The sequence below is a fragment of the Esox lucius genome, chromosome 1, assembly GCF_011004845.1.
Source record: "Esox lucius isolate fEsoLuc1 chromosome 1, fEsoLuc1.pri, whole genome shotgun sequence".
NCBI lineage: Eukaryota > Metazoa > Chordata > Actinopteri > Esociformes > Esocidae > Esox > Esox lucius.
This window is the reverse complement of record NC_047569.1, coordinates 19540191-19567689: the sequence shown is the minus strand read 5'-3', so window position 1 is coordinate 19567689 and position 27499 is coordinate 19540191. Positions and strand designations below refer to the sequence as shown.

Genomic DNA, 27499 nt, shown 5'->3' with positions numbered 1-27499 from the left:
TGTACACACATTATATTAGCCTACACATACCACACCCAAATATCACATTAACACCAACACATACCACACTCACCCAAACACCTCCAACACATTCTCAAAACCTGCAAATAATTCCGCTAGAATTACAAGACACTGAACTGCAACGCCAGCAAAGCTGATTGACCAAGGCAACTTCTCAACAGTCACTCATGGGCACAACAGCTTCCTTCACATTACTCAGAAATATCCAGCCTCCGTTGTTTGCTGTGACGCACTCAAACACCTCCATCTCTTCAAACAGAGAAAGGAGCAACGAGGAGCCGTTCATACAGTGGCTCATCTGAACACTGCTTCTTCTCCTCTCCAGGAGAGATCTGAACAGAGAGAAAACAGGGAGCCCTAAGAGATTTCATTTAGCAGGATAAGGGGATCTGATCTACTACTAAAGTGATCACTTAATAACAAACTAGATTATGTCCCTGCCACAACACCTGCCAGATGGGAGAAGGGGATCGCTGGGCTGTTGACTGACACTCCCCTCACACCCCCACCCCCATCTTCAGCGCTGGAATGAGCAGCAGCAGACAAATGGGTCTGTATTTTTGCATGCGGACAGGCAGGCTGCTCTCACCCTACTAACCTGGTAGCCATGTAGACCCAGCTCTGATGCGATCAGCCTCTTTTCAAGCCAATGCTTCATTTAACCAACAGAGCCATGGTCAGGGAAGAGTAGAAGGAAAGGGACGGAGGAGGATGGATTCCGGAGCATTCCATCCAGATGAGATGAAGCAGAGAGAAGAGAGCACAAATCGTTCCTTATGGAGAGTACTGAAGCTGGTGCACGGTTTAATTTCTATCTATCTGTGTCTATCTGCTCCCTGCCTTCCTCCCTCTCTCTCTCTCTCTCTCCCCCTTTTTCTCTTTCTCTCTCACACACACACACACACCTCTTTTATGTTCCCCATACATTTGTCAGCTCCTCCGTACGACTGACTGGTGCGCCTACTATCTCTGTGTCCATGCAAGGGATACATCACTTGTTTTATCCAGTATTCACAGGCAAACACAGACTGACAGAGTAGAAAAAGAAAGAGAGTGGTTGAGAGAGAGAGAGAGACAGGGAGGGAGAAAGGGGCAAAAAGACAGTTGTAGCTTCTACTTTGCATTCTGCCTCTGCTTTGGGCTCTGAGCCTGCTCTATTATTCATGCTTTTCATGAATGGAGAGTCTGACATCACCTGCACTCAGGTCACTTTACATCATGGGTTCTTTTGAATCAAACAACCAGTACCCACAAAGCCCACAACACTGAAACAGAGCAAAACCCGTACCCACAAGGCCCACTACGCTGAAACAGAACACACTGAGAAACATTATGCAGACAGTACAATCCACACAAAATCACTAGAAAACACATATAACAAAGGTATTTAATCCAACCTTAAACATAGTTGGATATAAGTCAATCAATTTGGGAAATCTGTTGACTCTTTAACTATGTTTCTATTCCTGTATATATGATTCACTTCCTGTAAGATACAGCGTACTTAATATTTTATTGTTCTATTTTACAGCTCCTGGTGGTGCTACTTGAGTGGTTACATCAAAATGAAGAGCATCTAAAAATACCTCAGGCAAAGTTGTGATTCACAAATTATTTTTCAACCCTTTGGTTGATATAGAATATCCAACAGCTCAAGTGGAAAACTTCACGCACAAGTTCCCTGAAATAGTCTTTATCCAACTCTATTGGATACTTTGAGAACTGTCTAAAGTTACATTCATTTTCTCAAGTAGCCTAAGTGCCGATAAAGTGGATTTAAAGCCCCAGCAGTATACAGTAAATCCTCCCTTTTGACTTGGTTTGGTATTTCTCTGCATCCTCTCTTAAAGTGGACCTGGCAACATTTTCATAACATGAAATCTTAATTGTGGAAATGGATGCCTGGTTTGGACCATAGACTGTAAAATAAATATGGATGTAGTAACTGTGACATCACCCATAGGTGCCTGAAGAATCATTTTGAAGCTAATCTTTGGCAGAGATTAGCTGCCAAAGATTAGCCTAATTCCTGGAAAACCAAAAATGGGCAAAGAGGTGGGGCGTGAGTGCAGCTGAGGTGCTTGGTTGCTAAAACAAAACCCACCTAGCGTGACATTACCAAGTTAGCAAAAGCTAAAAAGCTAGGCTAAATGCTACCAGTATGTTATTCTGCATTGCTAGCGGTTGCTAGCCAGCAGTTAGTAGCCAGTAACCGTAACTTTACCAGAAGTTAACCTGAAACTATTCAACAAAACTTGTGCTTAAAATGCTTCAGCCACATTTTGTTCAGGACAATTAAAAATAGGTTGATTAGATATCAAATTTTCACATAACTTTAGTTATGAGCATAGACTATCAGTCCTTTATTTGGATGTCACTTGATTGTAAACTTACTTGTCAGTGAATGGAATTAGCTGAGGCAATAGCAGAAAAGACAAACCGTGAGTTTTTTTCTTTGTAAAGCACATTGAATTGCTTCTATGAATTAATTGTGCTATATAAATAAACTTGCTTGCCATTCGATGAATTACAGATTTTGGCACTTCGGGTAGGCTTAATTTTTCAGCCTCAGAGTTTGCCCCTTGGTTTGGATATATACTAGACCAGGATTTTTCCTGCATTCAAAACTTAAAGGTGACCGCTTTCCCCAAATCTCGCATCGCCACTGTGTGTCGGCATGATAAAACAAACCAAGTTCTGGCCGGACCAATCAGCATTCTCTGATAATCAGTGAGAGGGATTTAGTTGATGACGACCATAAAAAGCGCTAAATGCTCCTCAATTCTACCTACCACATAAACGCATTTAGTGCAAATTCTAATAAATGAACATTCTTCTTCAGATCTTGGGCAGAGGTGTCTGGTAGCTACTAGCTAGCAATAAGATAATTATTTCTGTACTGACCAGGTCTGAATCTCTAATCGCATACTTGCATACTATATAGTATGCCATATTAGTATGCGAGAAGATTAGTATATCTCAAATCATAGTAGGCAAGGCAAGGCAAGGCAATTTTATTTATATAGCACATTTCATACACAATGGTCATTCAAAGTGCTTTACATAAATATCCATTTGACAGAGGTACTGTTACAGAAATAAGAAAGAATAAAAACCATTAAGAATATAAAATCAAATACAGAACAGTGAAGAAATAAGAAAAATTAAAACCGTTAAGAATATAAAGTCAAATACAGTTTAGAATAAAAAATATAATAAAATAAAGGACAGTGAAAACAGTCGGACGGACAGTGGCACAGTGCTCATTCATTAAATGCAAAGTAAAATAGATGTGTTTTGAGTCTGGATTTGAATGTGACTACTGTAGGAGCACATCTGATCTCTTCTGGAAGCTGGTTCCAGCTGCGACTGGCATAATAGCTAAAAGCAGACTCTCCTTGCTTAGAGTGAACCCTTGGTATTTCTAGCTGATGTGATCCTAATGATCTGAGTGTTCGTTTGGGTTTATATTCATTGAGCATATCTGCAATGTATTGAGGTCCTAGGCCTTTGAACGATTTATATACCAGTAGTAATATTTTAAAATCGATCCTATATGTAACTGGCAGCCAGAGTAAAGACCTGAGGACTGGTGTGATATGATCATATTTTCTGGTTCTGCTGAGAATCCTGGCCGCGGCGTTCTGTACGAGCTGCAACTGTCTTATGGTCTTTTTGGGAAGGCCAGTGAGGAGTCCATTACAATAATCCACCCTGCTGGTGATGAAAGCATGCACTAGTTTTTCTAAGTCTTGACTAGAAACAAAGCATCTAATTCTTGCAATATTTTTCAGATGATAGTATGCTGATTTAGTTATTGCTTTAACATGACTACTGAAGTTAAGGTCTGACTCTAGAGATACACCGAGATTCCTGACTTGATTTTTAGTTGTTTGACCTTTAGAGTGAAGGTACGCGTTCACCTTGAGAACTTCATCTTTATTTCCAAACGCAATAACTTCAGTTTTATCTTTGTTTAACTGAAGAAAGTTTTGGCACATCCAACTATTTATTTCATCAATGCATTGGAGCAGGGAGTCAATTGGGCTGTAATCGTTTGGCGATAGGGCTAAGTAGATCTGTGTGTCATCTGCATAGCTGTGATAAGAGATTTGGTTCTTTCTCATTATTTGGCTCATTGGGAGCATGTACAGGTTGAATAGGAGTGGCGCAAGAATTGAGCCTTGAGGAACTCCGCATGTCATGGACGTCCACTCAGACCTATGGTCTCCTATACTCACATAATACCCTCTTGCTTCTAAGTATGACCTGAACAATTTTAGGACTATCCCAGAGAGCCCCACCCAGTTTTCCAGCCTGTCTAGAAGTATGTTGTGATCGACAGTGTCAAATGCAGCACTGAGATCAAGTAGTATCAGCACTGATAATTTGCCTGAGTCAGTATTTAAGCGAATATCGTTTATTATCTTAATGAGCGCTGTCTCTGTGCTGTGATGCGGTCGGAAACCAGATTGAAAATTGTCAAAGTATCCGTTTGAGCTTAAGAATTTGTTCAGCTGATTGAAGACAACTTTTTCAATGATCTTGCCTATGAAAGGAAGATTTGAGATCGGTCTATAGTTGTTTAATATGGTCTTATCCAGATTGCTCTTTTTCAGGAGGGGTTTGACAACACCAGTTTTCAGGGAGTTTGGGAAACTTCCACCTCCCTGCCCCCGCCGGTTTGGACGCTCTTGCTTACTGCTCCGTGCTTTGCTCTATCGCTTTTATATTCTTATACTTTATTTCCTTTTACCACCTAATTTTAAACTCAGCAAATCAGCACAGTGCTCAAACGCCTGGATTGTGCTCAAACGCTTGGATTACTACAAAAAAGCAGAATTATTATATATTTTTTTTTATATACAACCAGTCTCCCACAGAAAGCTTACATTCCGGGAAAAGGAACTCTTAAGGATAAGAGAAAATGCCTCTTCTGGAATCGACTTGCTGTACTAACTGCCACAAACTTTTACAAAGGATTGCAGTTCTTGAAACAAAGTTATTTGTGGGATCACCAAGCCAGACGGAACACACAACAGAGCTCCATCATGGACACCCTCAGCACACAGCCGGTGAGTCCCATGAATCTAATGCTCCTCAACAGACCATACTGAGTGTAGAGAAACAAGCCGATCGACTTACACATCGATGGCATAAACAGGGAACGAAACCTAAAGGCACTCGAGACATCAGACTGTCACGAGTATCACATATTGCCGCAGTAGCATCCTCTACCCCAAATACGGCTCTGACAAGGATTGCAAACACTGGTCTCCTATCACCGCCTATACATCTTGAGAACAGATTTGATGTATTATTGAATGAGGAATCCCCAAACTTGAAGAATGTGTTTGAACATAGACTGAATCAGCCAGTAGCTAACTCTAAAGCTAACAGGTGCTCAAGGTTGAGCAGACAGCGGCATTCAGCTCAGAGCACAGCTGAGCCCAGGACTCTGATAGTGGGTGACTCCATAATCAAAAACATTAGTAGCAGGGATACAACTACATGCTGCCTTCCACAAGCAACAACTTCTGATGTAAACAGGGAACTTCAGAACATTCTGATGAAACATAAGACTGCAAATAGACTCGTCATTCATGTGGGGAAGAATGACATTCATAAAGAGCAGTCAGAACTCCTAAAGAAGGATTTCAATGAACTTTCTGAAACACTTAAAAGACTGACAGTTCAAACTTTCATCAGTGGATCACTCCCAGCAAGAGGAACAAACAGGTTTTCACGCTTGCTTGGGCTTAATACATGGCTGAAAAAAACCTGCAATATAAAAGGAGTGAACTTCATTGACAACTTCAATCTTTTCTGGAGTCAGAGGCAACTGTTTCAACAAAATGGCCACCAGCCAAACAAACTGGGGTCAAGAGTGCTTAAGGACAATATCTACTTCTTCCTCCGTCATCCTTCTGCCAATCCACAACCAGAATGGCACACACACATCTGGACACAGTATGAATGACCACAGGACTTCACTTCAGCACCTAAATGGACATGCGGTGAACGGATTATACAAGGACAATGATAAAACCACTCAGCCTCAACAACCCTTGCTCACGGACACAATCTCAGCTGAGCCCTGCCCACCAAGGTTTGCCAACTTACTAGATGTCACAGACACAATAGAAGTGCTACAAGATTCAGCACCTAAGGACGACATCCTGAAAAACAGCCAGGGAAACAGCGAAATCTATTGCAGCAAAATATACTGCAACAAGTAGTACACTGAAAATAGTATGCCAAAAGTGTACTATTTCAAAGAACGCATCAATGCATGCTTTTTGGGGAAATATACACCACAATCCTTTGCGCAGTAAAAGGAGGGGTTTCCAAAATGTTCTCATCAATAATCGTAACCTGATTTTTATTGTATCAGAAAAAAAATAACATTGTTATGCCCTGAAATGATATTGCTTTGGCATTGTAAAGCTTGTCTTCTGTCTAATTAGCATGGGATCAATGTTTTTTACTATTCCAAGTAGTAAGATACTTACTGGCTTTTAAGCTATTAAAACAGCCAGTGGCAAAACCCATGCAGTTCATAGATGCTATTTGTTATGGAAGTAAACTTCATAAGAAACATTAGTCAGTTTAACGTCCTGGGGTTATCCTTACCAGATGCTCGAACCACCTCAACTGGCTCTTTTCGATGCAAAGGAGCAGCGGCTCTACTCCGAGTTCCTCACGGATGGCTGAGCTTCTCACCCTATCCCTAAGAGAGAAGCCAGCCACCCTTCTGAGAAAACCCATTTCAGCCGCTTGTACTTGCAATCTAGTCCTTTTGGTCATGACCCAGCCTTCATGACCATAGGTGAGGGTAGGAACAAAAATTGACCGGTATATCGAGAGCTTTGCCTTCCGGCTCAGCTCTCTTTTCGTCACAACGGTTCGGTAAAGCGAACGAAATACCGCCCCTGCTGCTCCGATTCTCCGACCAATCTCCCGCTCCATTGTCCCCTCACTCGCGAACAAGACCCCGAGATACTTGAACTCCTTTACTTGGGGTAACAACTCATTCCCTACCCGGGGGAGGCACTCCATCGGTTTCCTGCTGAGAACCATGGCCTCTGATTTAGAGGTGCTAATCCTCATCCCGACCGCTTCACACTCGGCTGCGAACCGGTCCAGTGAGTGCTGAAGGTCACAGACCGATGATGCCTTCAGGACCACATCATCCGCAAAAAGCTGCGATGAGATCCCCAGCCCACCGAACTGCAACCCCTCCCCACCCCTACTACGCCCCGATATCCTGTCCATAAAAGTTACAAACAGGACTGGTGATATAGCACAGCCCTGGCGGAGGCCAACCCCTATCTGGAACGGGTCCAACTTACTACAGAGAACCTGAACACAGCTCTCACTTCGGACGTACAGGGATTGGATAGCCCCCAGAAGGGACCTCCTCACCTCATACTCCCACAGCACCTCCCACAGTATCTCCCGGGGTACCCGGTCATACGCCTTCTCCAGATCCACAAAACACATGTAGATTGGATTGGCATATTCCCAGGCCTCCTCCAGGATCCTTGCAGGAGTAAAGAGCTGGTCGGTTGTTCCGCGACCAGGATGGAATCTGCATTGTTCCTCTTCGATCTGAGGTTTGACTATCTGCCAAACCCTCCTTTTCAGTACCTTTGAGTAGATGTTTAAAAGTTAGCTATGGTAATGTTGCCACCTGCATTATAGTTTTGTGAATAATTAGACTGGTAACTAGATAACGGGTTCATATTTTGCCTGTGAATCCATGGAAAAAGGTAAAATCATGTAATTCTTCACATCTCAGTAAGAGGCCATGAAAGGAAGCTACATTAGCCAGGTGACCATTTCACTGACAAAACATTTTAATAAAATTAGAAATATAAGGTAATACTATCTAAATCATTGCCATAACCCCCTGTAACTGCGTCATACAATTCAATTATGTTTTTAGTTTTGGAAAATGGATCGTAAACTAGTAAGCCAGTGATGGAAGCAAGGGTAGAGATGCTGGTGGAGGAGCAAGCTGAGGGATGGGCTTCAGGAGTTGGAAGACAGAGTGGCCCAGAGAGTAGTGAGACAGTGACTGAACCAACAGAGAGCAACCTTACTCAAGATGTGCGGCATTCTCGTAATGACTGGAAGCAACTTGTGAAATAAAATTTTTGATTGCTCTACTATGGACTTGTGTTTGTTACATGTTGAAGAGATTAATCGCGATATGGTGACAATAGCCAGCGTTTATATGGAAGCGAATGAGTTTGTTGTCAATAGATCAAATTAAATGACGTGATGTCACGGTGAGAATGGCATTTCGTGAGAATGGCATTTCTACGGGACAGGAAGTATCAATATATTTGGTTGTCAAACGTCAACAACTATCTGAACTAACTAGTTAAGCATTATCCACAATTTTAATCATTGTAGCCGGTAAAGTTCTAACTTGAAGAACGATGACGTGTAACCAATGACAAAGTTAGGAGGCGTGACCTGCTGGAGGCGCCCCGGCTGCGATGTAAAAGCATTATTAAATCCGCGGCTTCCACAGAAGACATTCCAGAAAATGCCGTTTGCATTGTAAGTACTTTTAAATAATTTTAAATAATTTATTGGAATTGCTTTGTAATTACAAACGTTAACGCATGACACTTTCAAACTTTTTAAGAATGTGTAAATACATTTTACAATTGAGCAATCCATGCGCTTTTATCTGTCTTTCATATTATCTGTTTTATATCTCTGGTTCTGGAATCCTAAGACCTCCATTGTTAAACAACAAACATTTTGCACCTGTTATAACACTCGTCCGTGGTGCTTATCAGTTGTTGTAGTGCTATCAACTTCACTTTATGGCTTAGCAGCAACGTGTACTATTTTGATATTCATGAGGTCCTTCCTGAGCATCCAAACAGTATGTAAGTATTCTAGCAATTATGCAATTTGATGATGGAATGTTTAATCATGATAGAAACTAGTTAGCATTATGGGGCTGTTGCTAATGTCCACAAGCCTGGGACGATGGAGCTGGGGTTGAAATGATTGAAAAATCAAAATGTTATTTTACTACCCATTTAATGAGCCTTCATTTTGTAGTATATCCATTCAGATGTACTGTACCTATTTTATATTATGTCATTTGAATACTATTTGTTGCTGCTGTTCCATTTACATTCTTTTATCTGTTTCTATGTCCTAATTCAAATGTAATGCAGTATTTGTATAGGCTTGGTAAAATCTTTAAACAGAGGAAGGCATAGACTGGAATGTGTTCACTGATAATGTAGTGGGCTAAGTGTTTGTAAAACATCCCCCAAATCCACATGTTGGGGTATAACAGAGATAGTTTTAGAAAAGCTCTCTTTTCGCTTTCTCCCCAGCCTCTCCACGTTTCTTAACTCTTGCAACCTCAAATCTCTGGAGAACTGCTATCTTTAGTATATGTAATACAATCGTATACTCTCTTTAACTATTAAATCCATCTGTTACATTAACTTGTTTACTTTTTGGAATCCTCTATAACAGGGGTGTCCAAACCATTCCACGGAGGGCCGAGTGTCTGCAGGTTTTTGGTTTTTCCAATACATTGGTTCCCAGTTCACACCGAAACAACCAGGTGAGGGTAGAAACTAACCAATTAGTAACCTAATTAGTCAAGTACAAAGAGAGTGCGAAAACCTGCAGACACTCGGCCCTCCGTGGAACTGTTTGGACACTCCTGCTCTATAACACGGGTGAAAATCCAGTTCCACCAGAGTTGTTTGGTGGTTAAAATAACCAAAGGATCATGGACCATCATATTGTGATGGTCCCTTCCTGAAGGGGCCATTCCGCTTTGTGTCTTCTGTGTTTCCTTGTCTTGTCCTTGTATGTGTAATGGTCCCTTCCTGAAGGGGCTATTCCGCTTCGTGTTTTCTGTGTTTCCTTGTCTTGTCCTTGTATGGTCTTTCCTGTTCTTGTTTCTGTTCAACCTTATATTCAGTTCACCTGTGTTTTAGCCCCCACCTGTTTCTGTTCTCCTCGTTTTCTCAGTGTATTTAGTTCAGTCCTTTTCTCCTTGTCCTTGTGGTTCATTGTGTGTGTATATGTTGTGTATACCGGTTGTGCTCCTGTGCTCCTGTGCTCCTGTGCTCCTGTGCTCCTGTGCTCCTGTGCTCCTGTGCTCCTGTGCTCCTGTGCGCCTGTGCGCCTGTGCGCCTGTGCGCCTGTGCGCCTGTGCGCCTGTGCGCCTGTGCGCCTGTGCTCCTGTGCTCCTGTGCTCCTGCGCCATTGGACTTTTCGTAGTGCCCGGCACTCAGTTTAAGTTATCCATTCTTCTTTGTTTAATAAAAAGGGGGAAACCCTTCGAACCTCTGCATTTGCCTCCGTCTCCATATCAACCGTCGTGACACATATAAGAAAGGCTGTTTCCTTGGGGGTAGTTTCCCCTGCTTTCTAATTATCTGAAAGCCTGGGAGTATTCAGAAACTCATTTGGAAATATCAAACTATGCCGATATGAAACATTGCTTACACGGTAAGCGTCCACATTGGCCCCACATCAGCCTGAGATCCAATAATAATCCACAACTGAGACACAGACCGTCATAATCCCTTCTCTTCAGACCTAATGAACAGATAAGTGCTGTCGTAGCCTAGTTTGACCCTGGCCAATAAATTGTTGCAACCTGTTGCCTCCAAGTGAGAAAACGTAGTGGCACGAATATTATTCTGAAGGCCTGAAAGTATACACATACACTCACCTAAAGGATTATTAGGAACACTATACTAATACTGTGTTTGACCCCCTTTCGCCTTCAGAACTGCCTTAATTCTACGTGGCATTGATTCAACAAGGTGCTGAAAGCATTCTTTAGAAATGTTGGCCCATATTGATAGGATAGCATCTTGCAGTTGATGGAGATTTGTGGGATGCACATCCAGGGCACAAAGCTACCGTTCCACCACATCCCAAAGACGCTCTATTGGGTTGAGATCTGGTGACTGTGGGGGCCATTTCAGTACAGTGAACTCATTGTCATGTTCAAGAAACCAATTTGAAATGATTCGAGCTTTGTGACATGGTGCATTGTCGTGCTGGAAGTAGCCATCAGAGGATGGGTACATGGTGGTCATAAAGGGATGGACATGGTCAGAAACAATGCTCAGGTAGGCCGTGGCATTTAAACAATGCCCAATTGGCACTAAGGGGCCTAAAGTGTGCCAAGAAAACATCCCCCACACCATTACACCACCACCACCAGCCTGCACAGTGGTAACAAGGCATGATGGATCCATGTTCTCATTCTGTTTACACAAAATTCTGACTCTACCATCTGAATGTCTCAACAGAAATCGAGACTCATCAGACCAGGCAACATTCTTCCAGTCTTTAACTGTCCAATTTTGGTGAGCTTGTGCAAATTGTAGCCTCTTTTACCTATTTGTAGTGGAGATGAATGGTACCCGGTGGGGTCTTCTGCTGTTGTAGCCCATCCGCGTCAAGGTTGTGCGTGTTGTGGCTTCACAAATGCTTTGCTGCATACCTCGGTTGTAACGAGTGGTTATTTCAGTCAAAGTTGCTCTTCTATCAGTTTGAATCAGTCGGCCCATTCTCCTCTGACTTCTATCATCAACAAGGCATTTTCGCCCACAGGACTGCCGCATACTGGATGTTTTTCCCTTTTCACACCATTCTTAAAAATACTGGGTAAAAATCCCAGTAACTGAGCAGACTGTGAAATACTCAGACCGGTCCGTCTGGCACCAACAACCATGCCACGCTCAAAATTGCTTAAATCACCTTTCTTTCCCATTCTGAAATTCAGTTTGGAGTTCAGGAGATTGTCTTGACCAGGACCACACCCCTAAATGCATTGAAGCAACTGCCATGTGATTGGTTGATTAGATAATTGCATTAATGAGAAATTGAACAGGTGTTCCTAATAATCCTTTAGGTGAGTGTAAGTACATGTTAATTTACAAAAAACATTTTGGGGCTGCCATTAAATGTTTTTGAGGAAAAAGAGATGCATGTTTCTGTATATGAGGTTAGGGAGGTGAGAAATTGACCTTTTGATAAGCAGTGTCCCTCATGGTTACTGTTGCAACCTCTGACATTTACTTGGGAAGCTTAAATTAAAAGTGCAAATATTAAACAAAAAAGTAATTATATAACAGGTTCCTTATAACTGGTGACTTGTCAAAAATGTTCCTTTTTCAGAAAGATAAATTTGCACCTCTTGACCATTCATTAAATCTTGATATTTGTTTTCACATATCAAGGTTAGTGACCAGAAAGCCTTTTCCCCAGTTTGGTCTGACAAAAACAGATTAGACTTACATTCATATTAATAATCCCTAACATCAGCTATCTTGTGGGTGAGACAAGCGTGACATCATTTCATTATTTTACCCGTTTCCTGTGTTTTTTTCTAGCAACACCATTTATTTTACCTCGTCCATTACGCACTTGTGAATCTACCTATATAAACATGCGTGTATTGCATTGCAGGAATGGATTGTTTGCTGCGTTCTGTCCAGTAGGTTCCCAGGAAGATACTACTCCAGCTACCTCCTCTTTAAAATGTGTTTTCTCATAGTCTTAGAGGGCCTGACTAATTTCTCCAAAGTGGACATTTTCTGATTTTCCCCTTGCTCACTTGCCTTTTTCCTCTTTGAATTCCAATCTCAAAATGTTTGTCATTTATCAGATGCCTGTAGAGATTTTTTGCCTGTAGAGATTTTATCTCTATTTCTTCTCTATTTCTCAGTCATTCAGCACCTACCCACATGGTCACTCACCATTGCAATCTCCACTACTACACTCTCATATATTGTCAACTCTCCCATCTGCTAAATCCTTCTATCTTTAGTCTCCTGATCCAGCCTCTTCCACCTTACTCTCCTCATTAACCACATCCTATGATTCATACTGCCACCTTTCCTTTTGGCAGCTTGGCCATCCCCTCCTGCTGGGTGGCTATGTGACTCATGTAAGAGGGATGAGTGCAGCCAAGCATTAATGGAGGAAAACAAAAATGCCTAGGATATATTCGCTCCCTCCTCGCTCTCTTTTTGTCTACTGGATCAGCTTTTAAAGCCAGTTTCTACAACTCCACATTTAAAGCTTTTTAAAATAACCATAGCAAACTACCACCTTTTCCTCACTCCTCAGCCTTCCCCTTCCATTACTCCATGACTCTGTCAACCGTCTTCAACAGACGTTTGATGATATCAATCACTCAGCCTATTCGGTCTACTGGACCATCACACACAAAACTTCATAACGCGCTAACCACTTTCGTCCCCTGCTGTGTCCACATAAAACCTGCAACTAGTGATTTCTGGTTGCTCACAACGATCCCATACCCTCCTCCCATCTCCAGGTCGTCTGTAGAGACATACTCTTCCCATTACTTAGCTTCCTTATGAACTCATCCTTGTGTCCCTTCTGACCGGCCAGAGTCACTCTCCTTCAAACCCTTCAAAAGAAGTGAACATGTTGTCTCTGACCAACCTTCCTGTTATCTCCCTCAGAACTGTCTCCTCAACCCTAACATGTCAGGGTTCAAGACGGCTTCTCAACTCTCCTCTGTGTCACAGATGCTCTTCACACTGCCTAAACTGACAAACTATCCTCCTTGATCTATCTGCTGCCTTTGACATTATAAACCCTCAGATCTTTCTCTCTACCCTCTCAGGCCTTGGCATCTTAGGCTCTGCACATTGTAGGATCGCATCTTACCTAGCAGGCCACTCCAATCCGATAACATAGAGAGGATCTACTGGTTTACCTAAGGGCTCAGTTCTAGGACCTCTCATGTTCTCTGTATACAGAAAGTCACTTGGCTCTGTCATATCCTAATGTAGTCTCTCCTATCAGTGCTATGAGGATGTTACCCCCTTCTGACACCCAGGTGGTGAAACACATATTCGTGCCAGGCTAACATGTCTTTGTGCCAGGCTAACATGTCTTCGTGCTAGGCTAACATGTCTTCTTCGATGTTAGCCCACCACCTGAAACTGTATTCATAATACAGCATTCTCCCCTGTGCCTTATTGTTTAAATAACACCCTGTACAATGATCTATAACCATGACTGTAATAACTCATGAGGGGTTGTACAAGCGAGGGCGCCGCTGAGGCCGGGACAGGCGAGGGCGCCGCTGAGGCCGAGACAGGCGAGGGCGCCGCAGGACAAGGCGGCGGCTGCCGGGCAGGAGAGGGCGCCGCGGGACGATGCGGGGGCTCCTGGGCAGGTGAAGGCGCCGCGGGACAAAGCGGCCAGTCATCCGCGGGCTCGGGCGGCGGCGGCCAGTCATCCGCGGGCTTGGGCGGCGGCGGCCAGTCACCTGCGGGCTCGGGCGGCGGCGGCCAGTCATCCGCGGGCTCGGGGGGCGGCGGCCAGTCACCCGCGGGCTCGGGTGGCGGCGGCCAGTCTTCTGCGGGCCCGGGCGGCGGCCAGTCCACGGCGGGTCCTGGCGGTGGCAAAAACAGGGCAGTGGGAGGAGCTGGCGGCTGAGGCCACTGGGCAGCGGGTGGAGCTGGCGGCTGAGGCCACTGGGCAGCGGGAGGAGCTGGCGGCTGAGGCCACTGGGCAGCGGGAGGAGCTGGCGGCTGAGGCCACTGGGCAGCGGGAGGAGCTGGCGGATGAGGCCACTGGGCAGCGGGAGGAGCTGGCGGCTGAGGCCACTGGGCAGCGGGAGGAGCTGGCGGCTGCGGCCACTGGGCAGCGGGGGGAGCTGGCAGCTGAGGCCACTGGGCAGCGGGAGGAGCTGGCGACTGCGGCCACTGGGCAGCGGGGGGCGCTGGCGGCTGCGGCCACTGGGCAGCGGGGGGCGCTGGCGGCTGCGGCCACTGGGCAGCGGGGGGCGCTGGCGGCTGCGGCCACTGGGCAGCGGGGGGCGCTGGCGGCGCTGGCTGCGGCTCCCAGGCAGCGGGGGGCGCTGGCGGCGCTGGCTTCCAGGCAGTACGGGGCGCTGTGAACACCTGGCGCCGGTACCGGGCGTAAAGCCGACTGCGGAGCAGCAGCTGGGGAAGCAGGGCGCCGCGGGGTAGGCCGAGGGGTAGGCCGCGGGGTGGTAGCAGGCTGCGGAGTAGGGAGTGGGGCACGCCGACTGGACAGGGGACCACTCGTTCCTTCCAACCCGTGGCTGGTACGAGGCACGGGCTGCTGCTTCCTCCTCTGGCCTCCTCTCCTACGACCCGTCCTCTCCGTCCTCTGCATCTCCTGTAGGAGCTCCTTGACTACCTCCTCCTCCTGCCGGCTGAGGGGCTTGACTTCTCCCCACTGGTCCACGCCCCATAGCACCCCCCCAAAAAGGTCTTGGGGCGCCTCCAGGGGGGTCTTCCTCCACTCTCCCATACACCACCTCCTCGTCGTCCGAGGAGAGGGAGTCAGACCCCCAATCGCCCCTCCAGGCATACTCCCCTCTCATCGGGTGAATCGGACGGGAGTAGCCGGAATAAGCGCAGAGACGCCGAGCTTCCTTCTCCGGCGTCTCTGGCTTCTCCCACAACCACAGGGAGTTGTCCCTGTGGCCATGGCGGGTCTTCCTTGTGCGTCTGCGGTTTCCTTTTTGGTGGTTTATTCTGTCACGGCTGTGGTGGTTGAAGGACACAGGCGCAGACTGAAGATCACAAGGATAATCCATGTTTAATGAAGCAAAAAAGGATTCCAACGAAACAAAAAAACAGCAACCAGTGACATGGGCTTAACTGAAAACAGGCTAACCAAAATAAACCACACCAACCTGGCCAACAAACTGAACTTAAATAGGGTCCCCAATTGGAGGCAATAACCAACACCTGTCTCCAATTGGGGAAACCAAAAAAAGGATTAGAGGTGGCCAGAGGACGAGGCCAGAAATTCCTGCAGTTCCTTTAATGTTGCTGTAGGGCTCTTGGAAGCCACCCTGACCAGTTTTCTTCTCGTCTTTTCATCAATTTTGGAGGGACATCCAGTTCTTGGTAATCTCTCTGTTGTGCCATATTTCCTCTACTTGATGATGACTTTATTCACTGTGTTCCATGGTACATCTAATGCTTTGGAAATTATTTTGTACCCTTCTCCTGACTGATATCTTTCAACAGTGAGATCCTACTAATTCTTTGGAAGCTCACTGTGGACCATGGCTTTTGCTCTGAAATGCAACTAAGAAAATGTCAGGAAAATCCTACTAGAAGAGCTGAACTTTATTTGTGATTAAACAGAGACACTTAAAATAATGGCAGGTGTGTAATGACTTCTATTTAACATGAGTTTGATTCATGAATGTAATTCTGAACACAGCCACATCCCCAATTATAAGTGGGTGTGCACACTTGTGCAACCAGGTTATTGTAAGGATTTAATTTTTCATTTTCCCCCCTCGAAGATTTCAGTTTGTTTTTCAATAGAATTTTTCACATTATAGGTCACATTGGAAACATTTCTGACATGATTTATCTTTTTCTCAAAACCTGGCATTTTAACAGGCGTGTGTAGAATTTTTATATCCACTGTATATATATATATATATACAACCCAATCAGATGATTATAGGCGATCAGGGGACTGAGTAGCTGTCACATTTGTTTACTGTTGGGCCAACCATGGAAAATGTGGCATGCTCACTAATTCCAAACAGTTGGCCAAAGCCAATGAGTGGAGACAGATCTGAAATGGCTCTACTGTCACAACTACACAATGAAACTCATCACCTGATAAAATCTAACAAACACATTCTGACACTGTTCAATAATTGAAATACTATTGAGTTAGTAAGCCTCATCATTCAAAACCCTGATCAATTCTCTCATTTCACAGAAAAACATATGGTACATTGAAATCTCATACTGTTTAATAAAAAATGTTTAAACACTGACACACAAAATCAATGATTGTATGGTGACCCTGTGAAGTACACTCACATGCTTAAGGGGCAGAGAACTGTAAAAACCTCTTCCCATGATTTTGTGATGATTTGTTTAGCAACCGTGATAACCTTGGCTAATGGTGGACTGTCTGCTGGCGGGGGCATTATATGTTTCCATCTCCTCTTCATTTATCTGTTTATTTTCAACATGATGCTTCAACATATCTGTTTTTGTGCAAGTGTCAGACTGTGCTGCAGAAATGTTGTGAGTGAGACAGGTTGTGTCCAACTCCCCAGGACACCACTTATAACTATGTGACTATGACATTTCCTATAGCACTCATTAGTGCAGTCTTTGCAGCTCTCCAATTTGGAAGGGTTGGAATAAACTTTATCGGTTGGACTGCGTGTGTGCAAAGTGTTAATAGACTCTGTGCACCAGCGTAGTGAGGAACTTCCGCTTTTGTCTAGAAGTCGGTATTGCAGTTTCCGGTTTACTTACTAATACTCATCCGCATTAGTAAACACCTAAACTCACAACAAGATGAGTGATGCTGTTGTACGGAGGAAAAAAAAGAAATATAATGTATGTGACTCATTTAAGTTTCAAGGTACAAGTGGGGCATCATTCTAATCAGGAGAATGTCCTCTTTTTAATAAAATATGGCTTGCGCCATTCAATGACTTCAAACACTAGACTAGAAATAGTCAGAAAAGGTGATTTTTTATATACTTCCACATAACGCAGGTTTAAGCGCAATTAATACCATATAGGACCAGATGTTTACTTCCTATGCCAGTTGTTATTTTTCAGTTTCGTTTTGAAATTAGGTTACAGTAGTAAAATAAAAGAGGAGACCTGTTTGGTGCTTTTTTGAGGCTATGGAATTTTAAGCTTCATTCAGGTTAGAAGAGGCTGAACAAAGGTTTGTTTCAATTCACTTGCTATGGGGACGCGCTAGCATTCCAGCTCAGCCAGCGATCTTTTGCCGTTTTTGAGGCTAGGGTGAATTTTTACGCGTTCTATTGTCCGGCCTAATACTACACTAAAAAGGAACACGTCGCTAACTAGCTTAGCCGATAGCCGGCTGGCACACCACAGTAAACTACTTACCCTCGCAGTTGTGCAGATAACTCGATACGTAAAGTTAGAATCCCTTGTTCCGCTTGCTTATTGGAGCAGGGGCCAGGCATCAACTATTCGATGGACATCACTAATGCTTTTTTTAGGCAGGTCTTGGAGACATCTACTAAAAATTGAAATTTTGGGCGATGCGGGTGATCGCCTTAAGTAAACCGGAAAATGATATGCCGACATCTGGCTAAAGCGGAAGTTCGTCCATACGCTTGTGCACAGAGCCTATTATCCACATTACTTATTTTCTCACCCTCTTCTTAACCCTTTATATCAGTGATATATGAAAAATATTGACTTCATTTAATGCAGTGTATTAAGATTTACATTAGCTATTGCACACAGAAATGAATTGGACCCTTTACTACCAAAAAAAGTTTGAAGGCCATATGTGGACCTTGGCTGATACTTTCATTCATTTATAAAAAAATAAAAAACACAAATGCACACAAGTTTATCTGTTTACTATTTTTTGTCATGCTGCAAAAAGTGCATTCAGGAAAGGAGCTTTTTTGAGCTTAACAGATCCAAAGCAACTATGCTCCCACCTGAAATCAGCATCATGTTGTGTACTGCTAAAAAGGAGGTCCAAGTTACTGACGGAAGGTGAGCTATTATCCTAGTAGTTTAAAATATTTTGTTGTGTTTCCGTGTTTGACTAAATTAATTGGATTGGGGTAAAAGAACAAAACTCAGGTAGAGCATCCTCTTAAAGTATGTCTGTCCTGGATATAATGTAGGTGTAGAGGCACCGCCAGTTCCTGAGGGACATACAGTACATGAGTGGGTAACCTCTGTCTCAACCACCCAAGATGACTCAGTTGGCAGTAAAGGACACTGGAGCCGTGTTGACCGAGCCAGAGCCCCAATAGACCATGTGATGGCTGGAAACCATTTGGTGGCAGCAGCTCATTCATACCCTTTGGATATTGCCCCCTCTTGTGTTATTCTTAAATATGGTTACAGCAGGGTGAAGTGCCAGTTGATAGCGCATGGCACTAGTAATATGTAGTGGGTTTGATACCTGATTAAGTTTATGTAGATGGATCACACAATAAATGTGAAGGTATTAACAAATTAGGTTAGTTAGATAATTGATAAAATGAGTAGCATATTGTGTTCAAACGTGTCCATACTTTTTTACTAAAAGTTAAATAAATCAAATAAAAATGTTCTCCAGGCATGTTTCAAGAGCCAGATTATAAAGTTATTATCCTGTTGGAATCTGGACCAACAGATACAAATGCTTTTGTTGATGATTTTAATTGGCAAAACATACCTACCCTAAGTGAAGTAATAACTGAAAATAAAGTATAAAAGTTGTTAATAGTCAAGATTTCTTTGCTGTGGCATATTACAGAAAACTAGGTCCTTGATGCTTACTAGTTATTGACACTAAGAAAACCACAGGGCTGAGAATCTTTACCTAGTTCTGCTGGTTACTGTCACCCCTCTCATCTCTGGAGCTCTAACAATATATTTTATCTAACATTAATTCATGGGATTATTCCAAAAGTATGGAAAACCGCCCATATCCTGGCATTATGTGGGTGTGGGAATACTAGTTATGTTCGGAAGTCATTTGTAAATATGCAGCTGCATTCGTTTTTATCTGCATTCTGATCAGATTAGTCGGGTTTTAGACCTGGAACCATTACTATTACTGCAAATATATTGGTTGTAATTGTATTGCCAAAGCTTCGGACGAGAAATCACATTATGTTGCCCTATTCAATGAACTTTCAAAGGCTTTTGATACCGTTGATTACTACATTGTGTTAAAAAGAGCTGACATTGGGCATGGCCAGTAATTTATGGTTTAAGAATTATCTTAGTTATAGAGTTCAGGACATTTTAATGGACAGATATGCACTGATTTAAGACATTTGTGTACAGGACAATAAAGTTCCGTAACAAAGAGAGAGTGTGCCGGGTGAGTGCAGTGAGGAGCCGGGAACAATAGAGATGGCTGGGAGGGCCAGTTCCATCCCAGACACACCTGCATTTCACAAATGCTATAAAAGAGGGACTAGGAGCTGCTCTGGGGTAAGTTCCACCAATGTGTAACTAACAGCCTTTTTGTATGTGTTCTCCACACAGGGCCAAGGATGCGGAATAACCACCTGCTATGGAGGCGAGGGCGTTTAGGACGTATAAAGGATTAAGATTAAACTTTATACGTAATCCTTTATCGGTCCTAAATGCCCTAGCCTCCACATTAGCGACACTATTGCATTTGAGATTAGATTTACAAATCTCAAATGTAAAGCCCCAATACCACTGTGAATTAGTGAAATGCGCCTTCCAATGGACTACATTTTACCTTGGTTCATTTTAGAGCGTGATTTAGGTGAAGGAAGAAATTTAACTTGACTAGGCTTGTGTTCAGCAAGACTTTAAAACTAAAATAAACCGCCATGCTAATAAGTTATTGGAATGTCTTGCCAGCTCATACATGTACACGTCAACAGAGTTTGCTAAATTTTAATAGAACTTGGATTGGAACCATGTTTTATGGTTAAATGGACACAAACTCCAGAGGTAGGTTTGATGTAAAATGAGAGATGGTCATGCAGGAAAATGAACTTACTCCTCAATTTTCATTATTTTGATACTGTATTTACAGGGTTGTTTTGCTTCCAAATCCCCTGGGAACCCTGTCAGGACACATGGCATCAAGGACTATAAAAAGGACCAGGAGATTTTCTAGCAAAATCTGTCTGCCACTTCCAGGAAGCTTGAATTGTGCTGTTGTTGAATCATCCCACAGAACAATGATCCAAATAACTCCTTTGAGAGCCACAAAAAACATTCTCACTGACCATTGAATCAAGCCTTCGCAACAGTCATTCCCTTTAAGTCAGTACCCTAACCTAAACCCTATTGATAAGCTGAGTGAGTTAAACAGGAGTCCATATGCTGCATGGTTGAATGATCTCTTGTAATGTGTTCCCCTCCTCATCAAACATTGTGGAAGACTCCATGTTATTGTCTTGGTAAGGGAGGGTTCTCAAAGTACTAAATGCAGGTGTTCCAATTAAGCAAGGAGTCCAATAATTCTGGAGGGCACTGTAGCTATTGTACTAGGTTAAAGCTGGAGGGGTATGGGGTGAATGAGGCATTTTCATACTCATTTAGCTTTTTTAGTCTACTGATTAATCCATGCTTTTCTGTTTGAAATATATATTTTTTACCAGCTTAGTCAGTCAATTTGCCTTCAAAACCCAAGTCATTAACAACTATCCCAAAACATCTACCTGTAGTAAAGTATAATGGGAATATAAAAATGTTTGCTAATACCTTATTTTGGGAGTCCCAATTCCCTTCTATAGATAGTAATACTATCAACAAACTTTCAACAAACTTTTAACAAACTATCGGTTTAGGTTTAGAATTAGGTATAGGGTAAAGGTTAAGGTTAGGGATAGAATAAACGTTTGGGTTAGGATGTAGATAAGGGTTACGTTTATTAGCTAACTAGTTAAAATGTTACAGATAGTCAGTAGACAGTCTGTAGAGCATCTACATGCACCCTTTTGGGAGTCTCAAAATAAAGTGACACCAAATGTTTTCTCATAAAAATGTTTTACTGTCAGAATTTGGTTATTAGCTTCAACACTGGGTTACGTGCATACGTGCATAATCACCATCATAACTCTGTAAGAAATGATATTCACGTTTGAAAAAAAGGGATTTCTCACTGAAAAAGCAACTGTTTAGGTTATTTTGAAAGGCAGAGAGCATTATGGCTGAACACAACAGTAGATCAAGTGGACCATCTGTAGGTCCTATAATGGTGATCAGGGAAAAAATTGGTCTTAGTCTTTTGGTCAAACCACTCTCATGACTGACCAGTCCTCTCAGGCCAGTACAGGCACATCACTCTCCACCAATGTGCTTGATAATTTCCTGCACGACCAGTGCAGATTACATAATATATAATCAACGAGCAGGAATGCATTTTGATAACTGAATGAGTTATCAATCTTGGCTAATGATGATGATGGAAGACTGTGGATCAGCTCACTGTTTCTAAACAGCTTCAGCTCAAAACAAATCACGATTAGCCTACATACACCCTAAAATAATTCACTGCTGACAGACCTGCATAACCATGAACTGTCAATCCAACAAAGACAACAAGTGCACTGCACATACCATTTCAAACCATTTCACACTAGTCATCATGCATCACTCATTCCTCCACTGTAATACTATCACTCACCTTTTGGGTGTTTGCATATAGACTGTGTTAATCAGACCTGGCAAGTGTCTCCACAGGTGTGAACAGAATGAAAGCCCTTCAGAATGAAATTAATCTGCACATAGACATTCTATGTCCAGCAGAACAGCGAACTGACAAATCCCAATAATCTACTGCCAGTCACAAAGCCCTGTTTGTGTTCTGCATTGTGACTGATGTTGTTTGTCCAGTAAAGGCAAACAATGACATTCCATGGCTTGCAACTGTATTCACGCCTCGCCTTTCCAAATGTAAAGCGTATTCAGACACCTCAGTCGGCAAGGACAAAGCCATGGATCTGTCATACACATGCCAGGCAGACTGGGGGCTATGGGGTGAGAGACAGCAGGCCCCTAAAGACCATGCCATCTAACACAGCCTATATAGCATGGTATAAACACAGAGCACAGGGGTCCCCACTATACACCACACAAAAACCCCACAGCATATGGTTACACTGCTCCAGCTGAGATGAGAAAGTATAGGGAAGAGTACAGACTTACTGTACCTAATCTTGTCCACCACACTTTCAGTCCTGTGAGGCAAGGAGGGAGATCAGTCACTCATACAGGCATCGTGTTATATGTCAAAGATACACAAGAATACATCAAATCATTACTTTATAATAACTGAATCTAAACAATTGGAATTGACTTGTGACTGCTCTCAAATGTGTCCTAATATAAATAACAATCAAGTGGTTGTCTTATTGCTCAATTCTACAATGTAAAAAGACAGGGTGGAGATAATCACTGTTGGTGTCTCATGAACCAGTCATCAAACACAACAAACCACAGAATGCATGTTCTAGAGGAAAACCCATTTCTCTAATGCAATGAATGCTAATGCTAATGTTTTCCCCCTACAGAATCTCACCAGAGTAGACATGTAGCTGTTCTCTACAGAGGTGACATGACATTATGTGTCCTCTAAAGCTGGAAATAAAAACATTCACCCAACAGAAGCAGAAGCCCCACTCAAGATATTACAGACAACAGAGACAAGAAAGAACATGCATGAGCAATCCCATAAAATGCATGGTGCTATTTGGAGAAGTATATGGAGAAATGGCAGGACAGAAAATGTAGTTAGAGTGAAGTGGAATGAGAGGATGGGGAGCAGGAGAGAGGGAGAAATAGAGCAAGAATGAAAGCGAGGGGAACATGTTTTAGCCTGGCACAGATATTAAGAGAATGGGTGAAAGAGAATTGAGAGAGACGGAGTGAAATAAGAAAGTGTGAGAAGCAGGTATGGTTCCAACAGAAAACCAATGCAGACTACATTGTTTTCAGTTAATGTGAAAAACCTTGGGCCTCATTTATCATATCCGTATGCAAAAATAAGTGCATAAACCATGAGTGTGATCATTCCAACTGCTTGTCTACGGTAGCCTAGGTAATGGAGTAAATACTGAGTAGTCCATACGTCCATACGTCATCTGAGTTTTCAAATCTCCTGTACCGGGTCTGGTATACCTTTCTTGGCAAAGAATATACAGCTCTGGATAAAAATTAAGAGACCACTGCACCTTGTTCTTTCCTTTGAAAAGGAAGGTTTTGAGTGCGGAACAGAAACTTTCAATTTGCAGTCTCTTAATTTTAACCCTTCTGTGCAGTGGTCTTTTAATTTTTTCCGGAGCCGTATGTTGCAGTACATAAGTATTTGGACAGTGGCACAAGGTATGTGGTTCAACTCTGTACACCAGCTCTTTGGATTTGACATTACACAGCGACAATGGTTTTTAGAATAGCTTGAGAATACTGGATGAACCATGGTCCCCCCATTTAAAGGTACCAAATGTATTTGGACATTTGGCTTCAGAGCTGTCTATTAATTAAGCTGGTGAGTATGTTTGCATCATTAGTCCATGTACAATACAGCTTTCAATATCTAGTCAGCAGGTGACCAAAGAATGCTAACCATTATAAAGAAAAAAACCAACAATGAACGGTCCAACAGACCAGGAACACTCTCCAGGAGGTGGGCGTGAAAGTGTCAGCAACTACAATTAGCAGAAAACTACAAAGGCAGAACTACAGCGGTTGGACTGCAAGGTGCAAAAACACCTTACAGTCCTCTAGTTAGTCTCATTAACAGGATGGCCTTAAAAATATCCAAAATAGCCTGCATTCTTGATAAAGGGGTTGTGGACAGATGAGACAAACAATAACATGTGTTGGAGTGATGGCAAGAGGAAAGTTTGGGAGAACAGGAACTTGCAACCTGTCTATAATAAATTATATTCTGTTATTCAAGCATTTATGAAGCACTTTCAATGTGGGAATTAAGCACAGTGGCTGCATATGTGTGTTGTAGTACCATCTAGTGTCAGAAAGAAAAAGGCACACTATGCACTGATAGACATTCTCATGAAATCGCTAGAACAGTGAAATTCTCTAAAAATCTGCTTTCAGAGGGGATTGTTTTTTACCGGATTAATGGTGAATGATTATGTATAGGTGTATGACTGACTATTCATCTTTGTTCTGTTTCTCTTTATTCACCCAGTTACCATGCACTAATGACGCACACAAACACACCAACCTAATAAGAAACAGCTGTGAAGCCAAATACAGTACAAAACTGTGCTGTTATTTCTAGATGGCTAATTTCTAGAAGAAATTTGGCAGTTTGCACACAATGAGTTAGAGAGATGCAGGGAGCTGCCACAATAACAGGAGCATTAGGGAGAAATGACTTTTTCAGGGACCTCATTATTTTTCCACATTAACTTTTTCTGGGATTGGACCTAACAACATTTTCATAACTGATCAGATGCCGTAATCACTACTGGCTGTCATCCCAGGTATGTTAGTGAATGGTGAAGGTTGGATGCCCATAATTTTATAGAGATTACTGGCCAGTCCACTCAGGCCAGTACAGGCACATGTGTGGTAATGTTGTGTGCCAAGACCTGAGTGCACATGTATGCTTTTTAATGCAATATTATTCTGTGGCAAATCAGTTTGCTGAAAATGCATTGAAACATATATCTTTAGACTTCTAAATTACCCAGATAAGTATTCCTTACAGCATTCTTTAGAGTAACTCCTTATTGATGACAGTGTAAGTTCTTGTGACAGTTATACTAGGACAGTGGTTGCCTTTTGTTCACTGCTGCTAAATGTCAGGTGTTACGGTACTATGGCGCTAATTTGGAGTGCCTATCTCCCTCATAATCAGTAACAAAATTTTAGTATACTCCTAAATTTTAGTCTCCTCTATTTTGTTTTGATATATTAATATTATTAAATTATTTAACAGCAGGTATGATGGCACAGTGAATACCTACAGTCTTTAGCATTTACAGAAATCAATGTGAACTGTGTAGAATGTTATTAACCAGAAAATGACAGAGGGATTTTCGTTTGCCACCCTCTGCCATTGTTCACTGATATAATTGAGGAAATAACCATGCCTCCTAGTGACGTTGGCCATTGCAAGTGTAATTCTGTAGTCAGTGAGACATTTTTGGTCACGCTTTGGTCAATGTCTTGGTGAAATATTAAACAACAACATAATTTTTGTCTCCTTGCAGATGCAGACAGATTTCGGTCTAAAATCTACTGGTGCTTGACGGAGCCCATGATGCCATGTACAAATATGTATTGGCAGATTATTACACAGAAATTGAGCCCAATGAGTGAAAGCCCTGCCTGCAGCTGTTTATTTAATACATCTAGGGAAGAGCAAGGCCTGCATCTTGTGAATGTATTCAACCCTTTCCTCTGGGATCCACAGTCATTCCATGTATTTGATATAATACAGAGCTAGCACACCCAATTAGACTTGTCGGCTGATCATCAAGCCCTTGATTAGTCAGTCAGATGCCTGTTCAGGGCTAAAACAAATGTATGAAACAACTTGGGGGAGAGGTTTGGAGAGGTGGGGGTTGAATACTTCTGGTGTAGCATACTAATAGGTGTGTATGGCAGCACTAATTCAAAGAGAAAACTAAGAGTAACTTCATGGAATGCTTGGTAAGTTAGGAGCAGCCTTAGCCTCAACAGACGGCCATTATAGAGAGGGTTGTGCTGGAGTATGTTGACTCAGGATTCTAGCAGTTATATTAAGCACTAATTAAAGTTTATTTACTCTATTATCTGGGTAGCTGGAGAGAAGAGCCCTGCAATAGTCAAATCTAGAAGTAACATAAACATGAATAATTTCTTTGTGCATGATGAAAAGAAGAAAAAATAAATCAATTGATACTTCCACATCATTGTCCGGTATTTTATGTCAAAAAAACACAAAACTCCAGTTTGTTTAAATGTCAACAACTAAAATGTCAAATCTCCTGTACCGGGTCTATTATACTTTTCTTGGCAAAAAATACACACAGTGAAGTCCATAAATATTTGGAGAGTGACACATGTTTTGTTGGTCTAGCTCTTTGGTTTTGCAATACCATAGAACAGTTAACAAAATATTTGGAAAATTTGCTTCACAGCTGTCTTCTATTAAGCTTTTCTTTTGCATTTGGTTACTGGTGTCTGACAAATACACAGGACTAGATTGGCCATATTAAGAAATGTACAAGAGAATACATAAATATTGTGCAATGCAAATGTATTTTTGCATTTCTGTTGCCCTTTGCATTTGTATCTGCATTGTGTATGTGCATTGCATTGCAATTGCAATAGACGGGTGGGACTTCTAGATAGATTGAACTGTTTTGACCTGACTGTCTTGGTGTATGCTGAAAAAACTGTGATTGGACAAGTGCCACCCAAAGGGCTGAAAAGCTTTGTGGCTAGTAGCTTTCGATGACTAGCAAACTATTTGTAAATGGTTCCTATAGTGCACTCAGCAACAGCGCATGTAATGTGATATTACGAATACACATGTTTTCAAAAGCAATGCCATGGTGAGCATGATCCAATTTGTAAGTAACCTAAAAAAAGTAACAGCATTTTGTAGCAATGTCAGCCACTACCCTTAGTGGACAATTACATTTTGACATTCTTAACTGCAAGGTGCATAAAAACTAGCTAGCTTAAAAAACGTTATTAAAAAAAATTATTAGAGTTTGCTGAATTTTGGAAAATAGCACTGTTGACGAATAAGACAAATATTAACATCAGAGTGCTGGCAAGACAAAACTGTGGAGACAACACATCTAAATTGCAAATCAAGTAATAATAGTCCGTAAGAATTTTGCCAACTCTTCAACCTATTCATACAGAATCATACCTTAGGAAATACCTATGCTGACTTTTCAAATTTCCGTACAAGTTCCACCTATAGGCAGATTAATGCTATATTTTCATAC

At 42.4% G+C, this 27499-nt stretch overlaps 1 protein-coding gene across 2 annotated transcripts in view; it reads right to left on the bottom strand.

The window, feature by feature from the left end:
• gramd1bb (GRAM domain containing 1Bb) overlaps positions 1–27499 on the bottom strand; it is an 89225-nt gene that overhangs the window by 60906 nt on the left and 820 nt on the right. The window contains exon 1 of one of the 2 annotated variants that reach the window (XM_020051754.3): positions 620–912. The exons of the other annotated variant lie outside the window; for it this stretch is intronic. Coding sequence (XP_019907313.2) covers positions 620–630 — 11 coding nt within the window. The 5' untranslated portion in view covers positions 631–912. Of the gene's footprint in view, positions 1–619; positions 913–27499 lie in introns of those variants that run through there. 2 annotated transcript variants of the gene reach the window in all.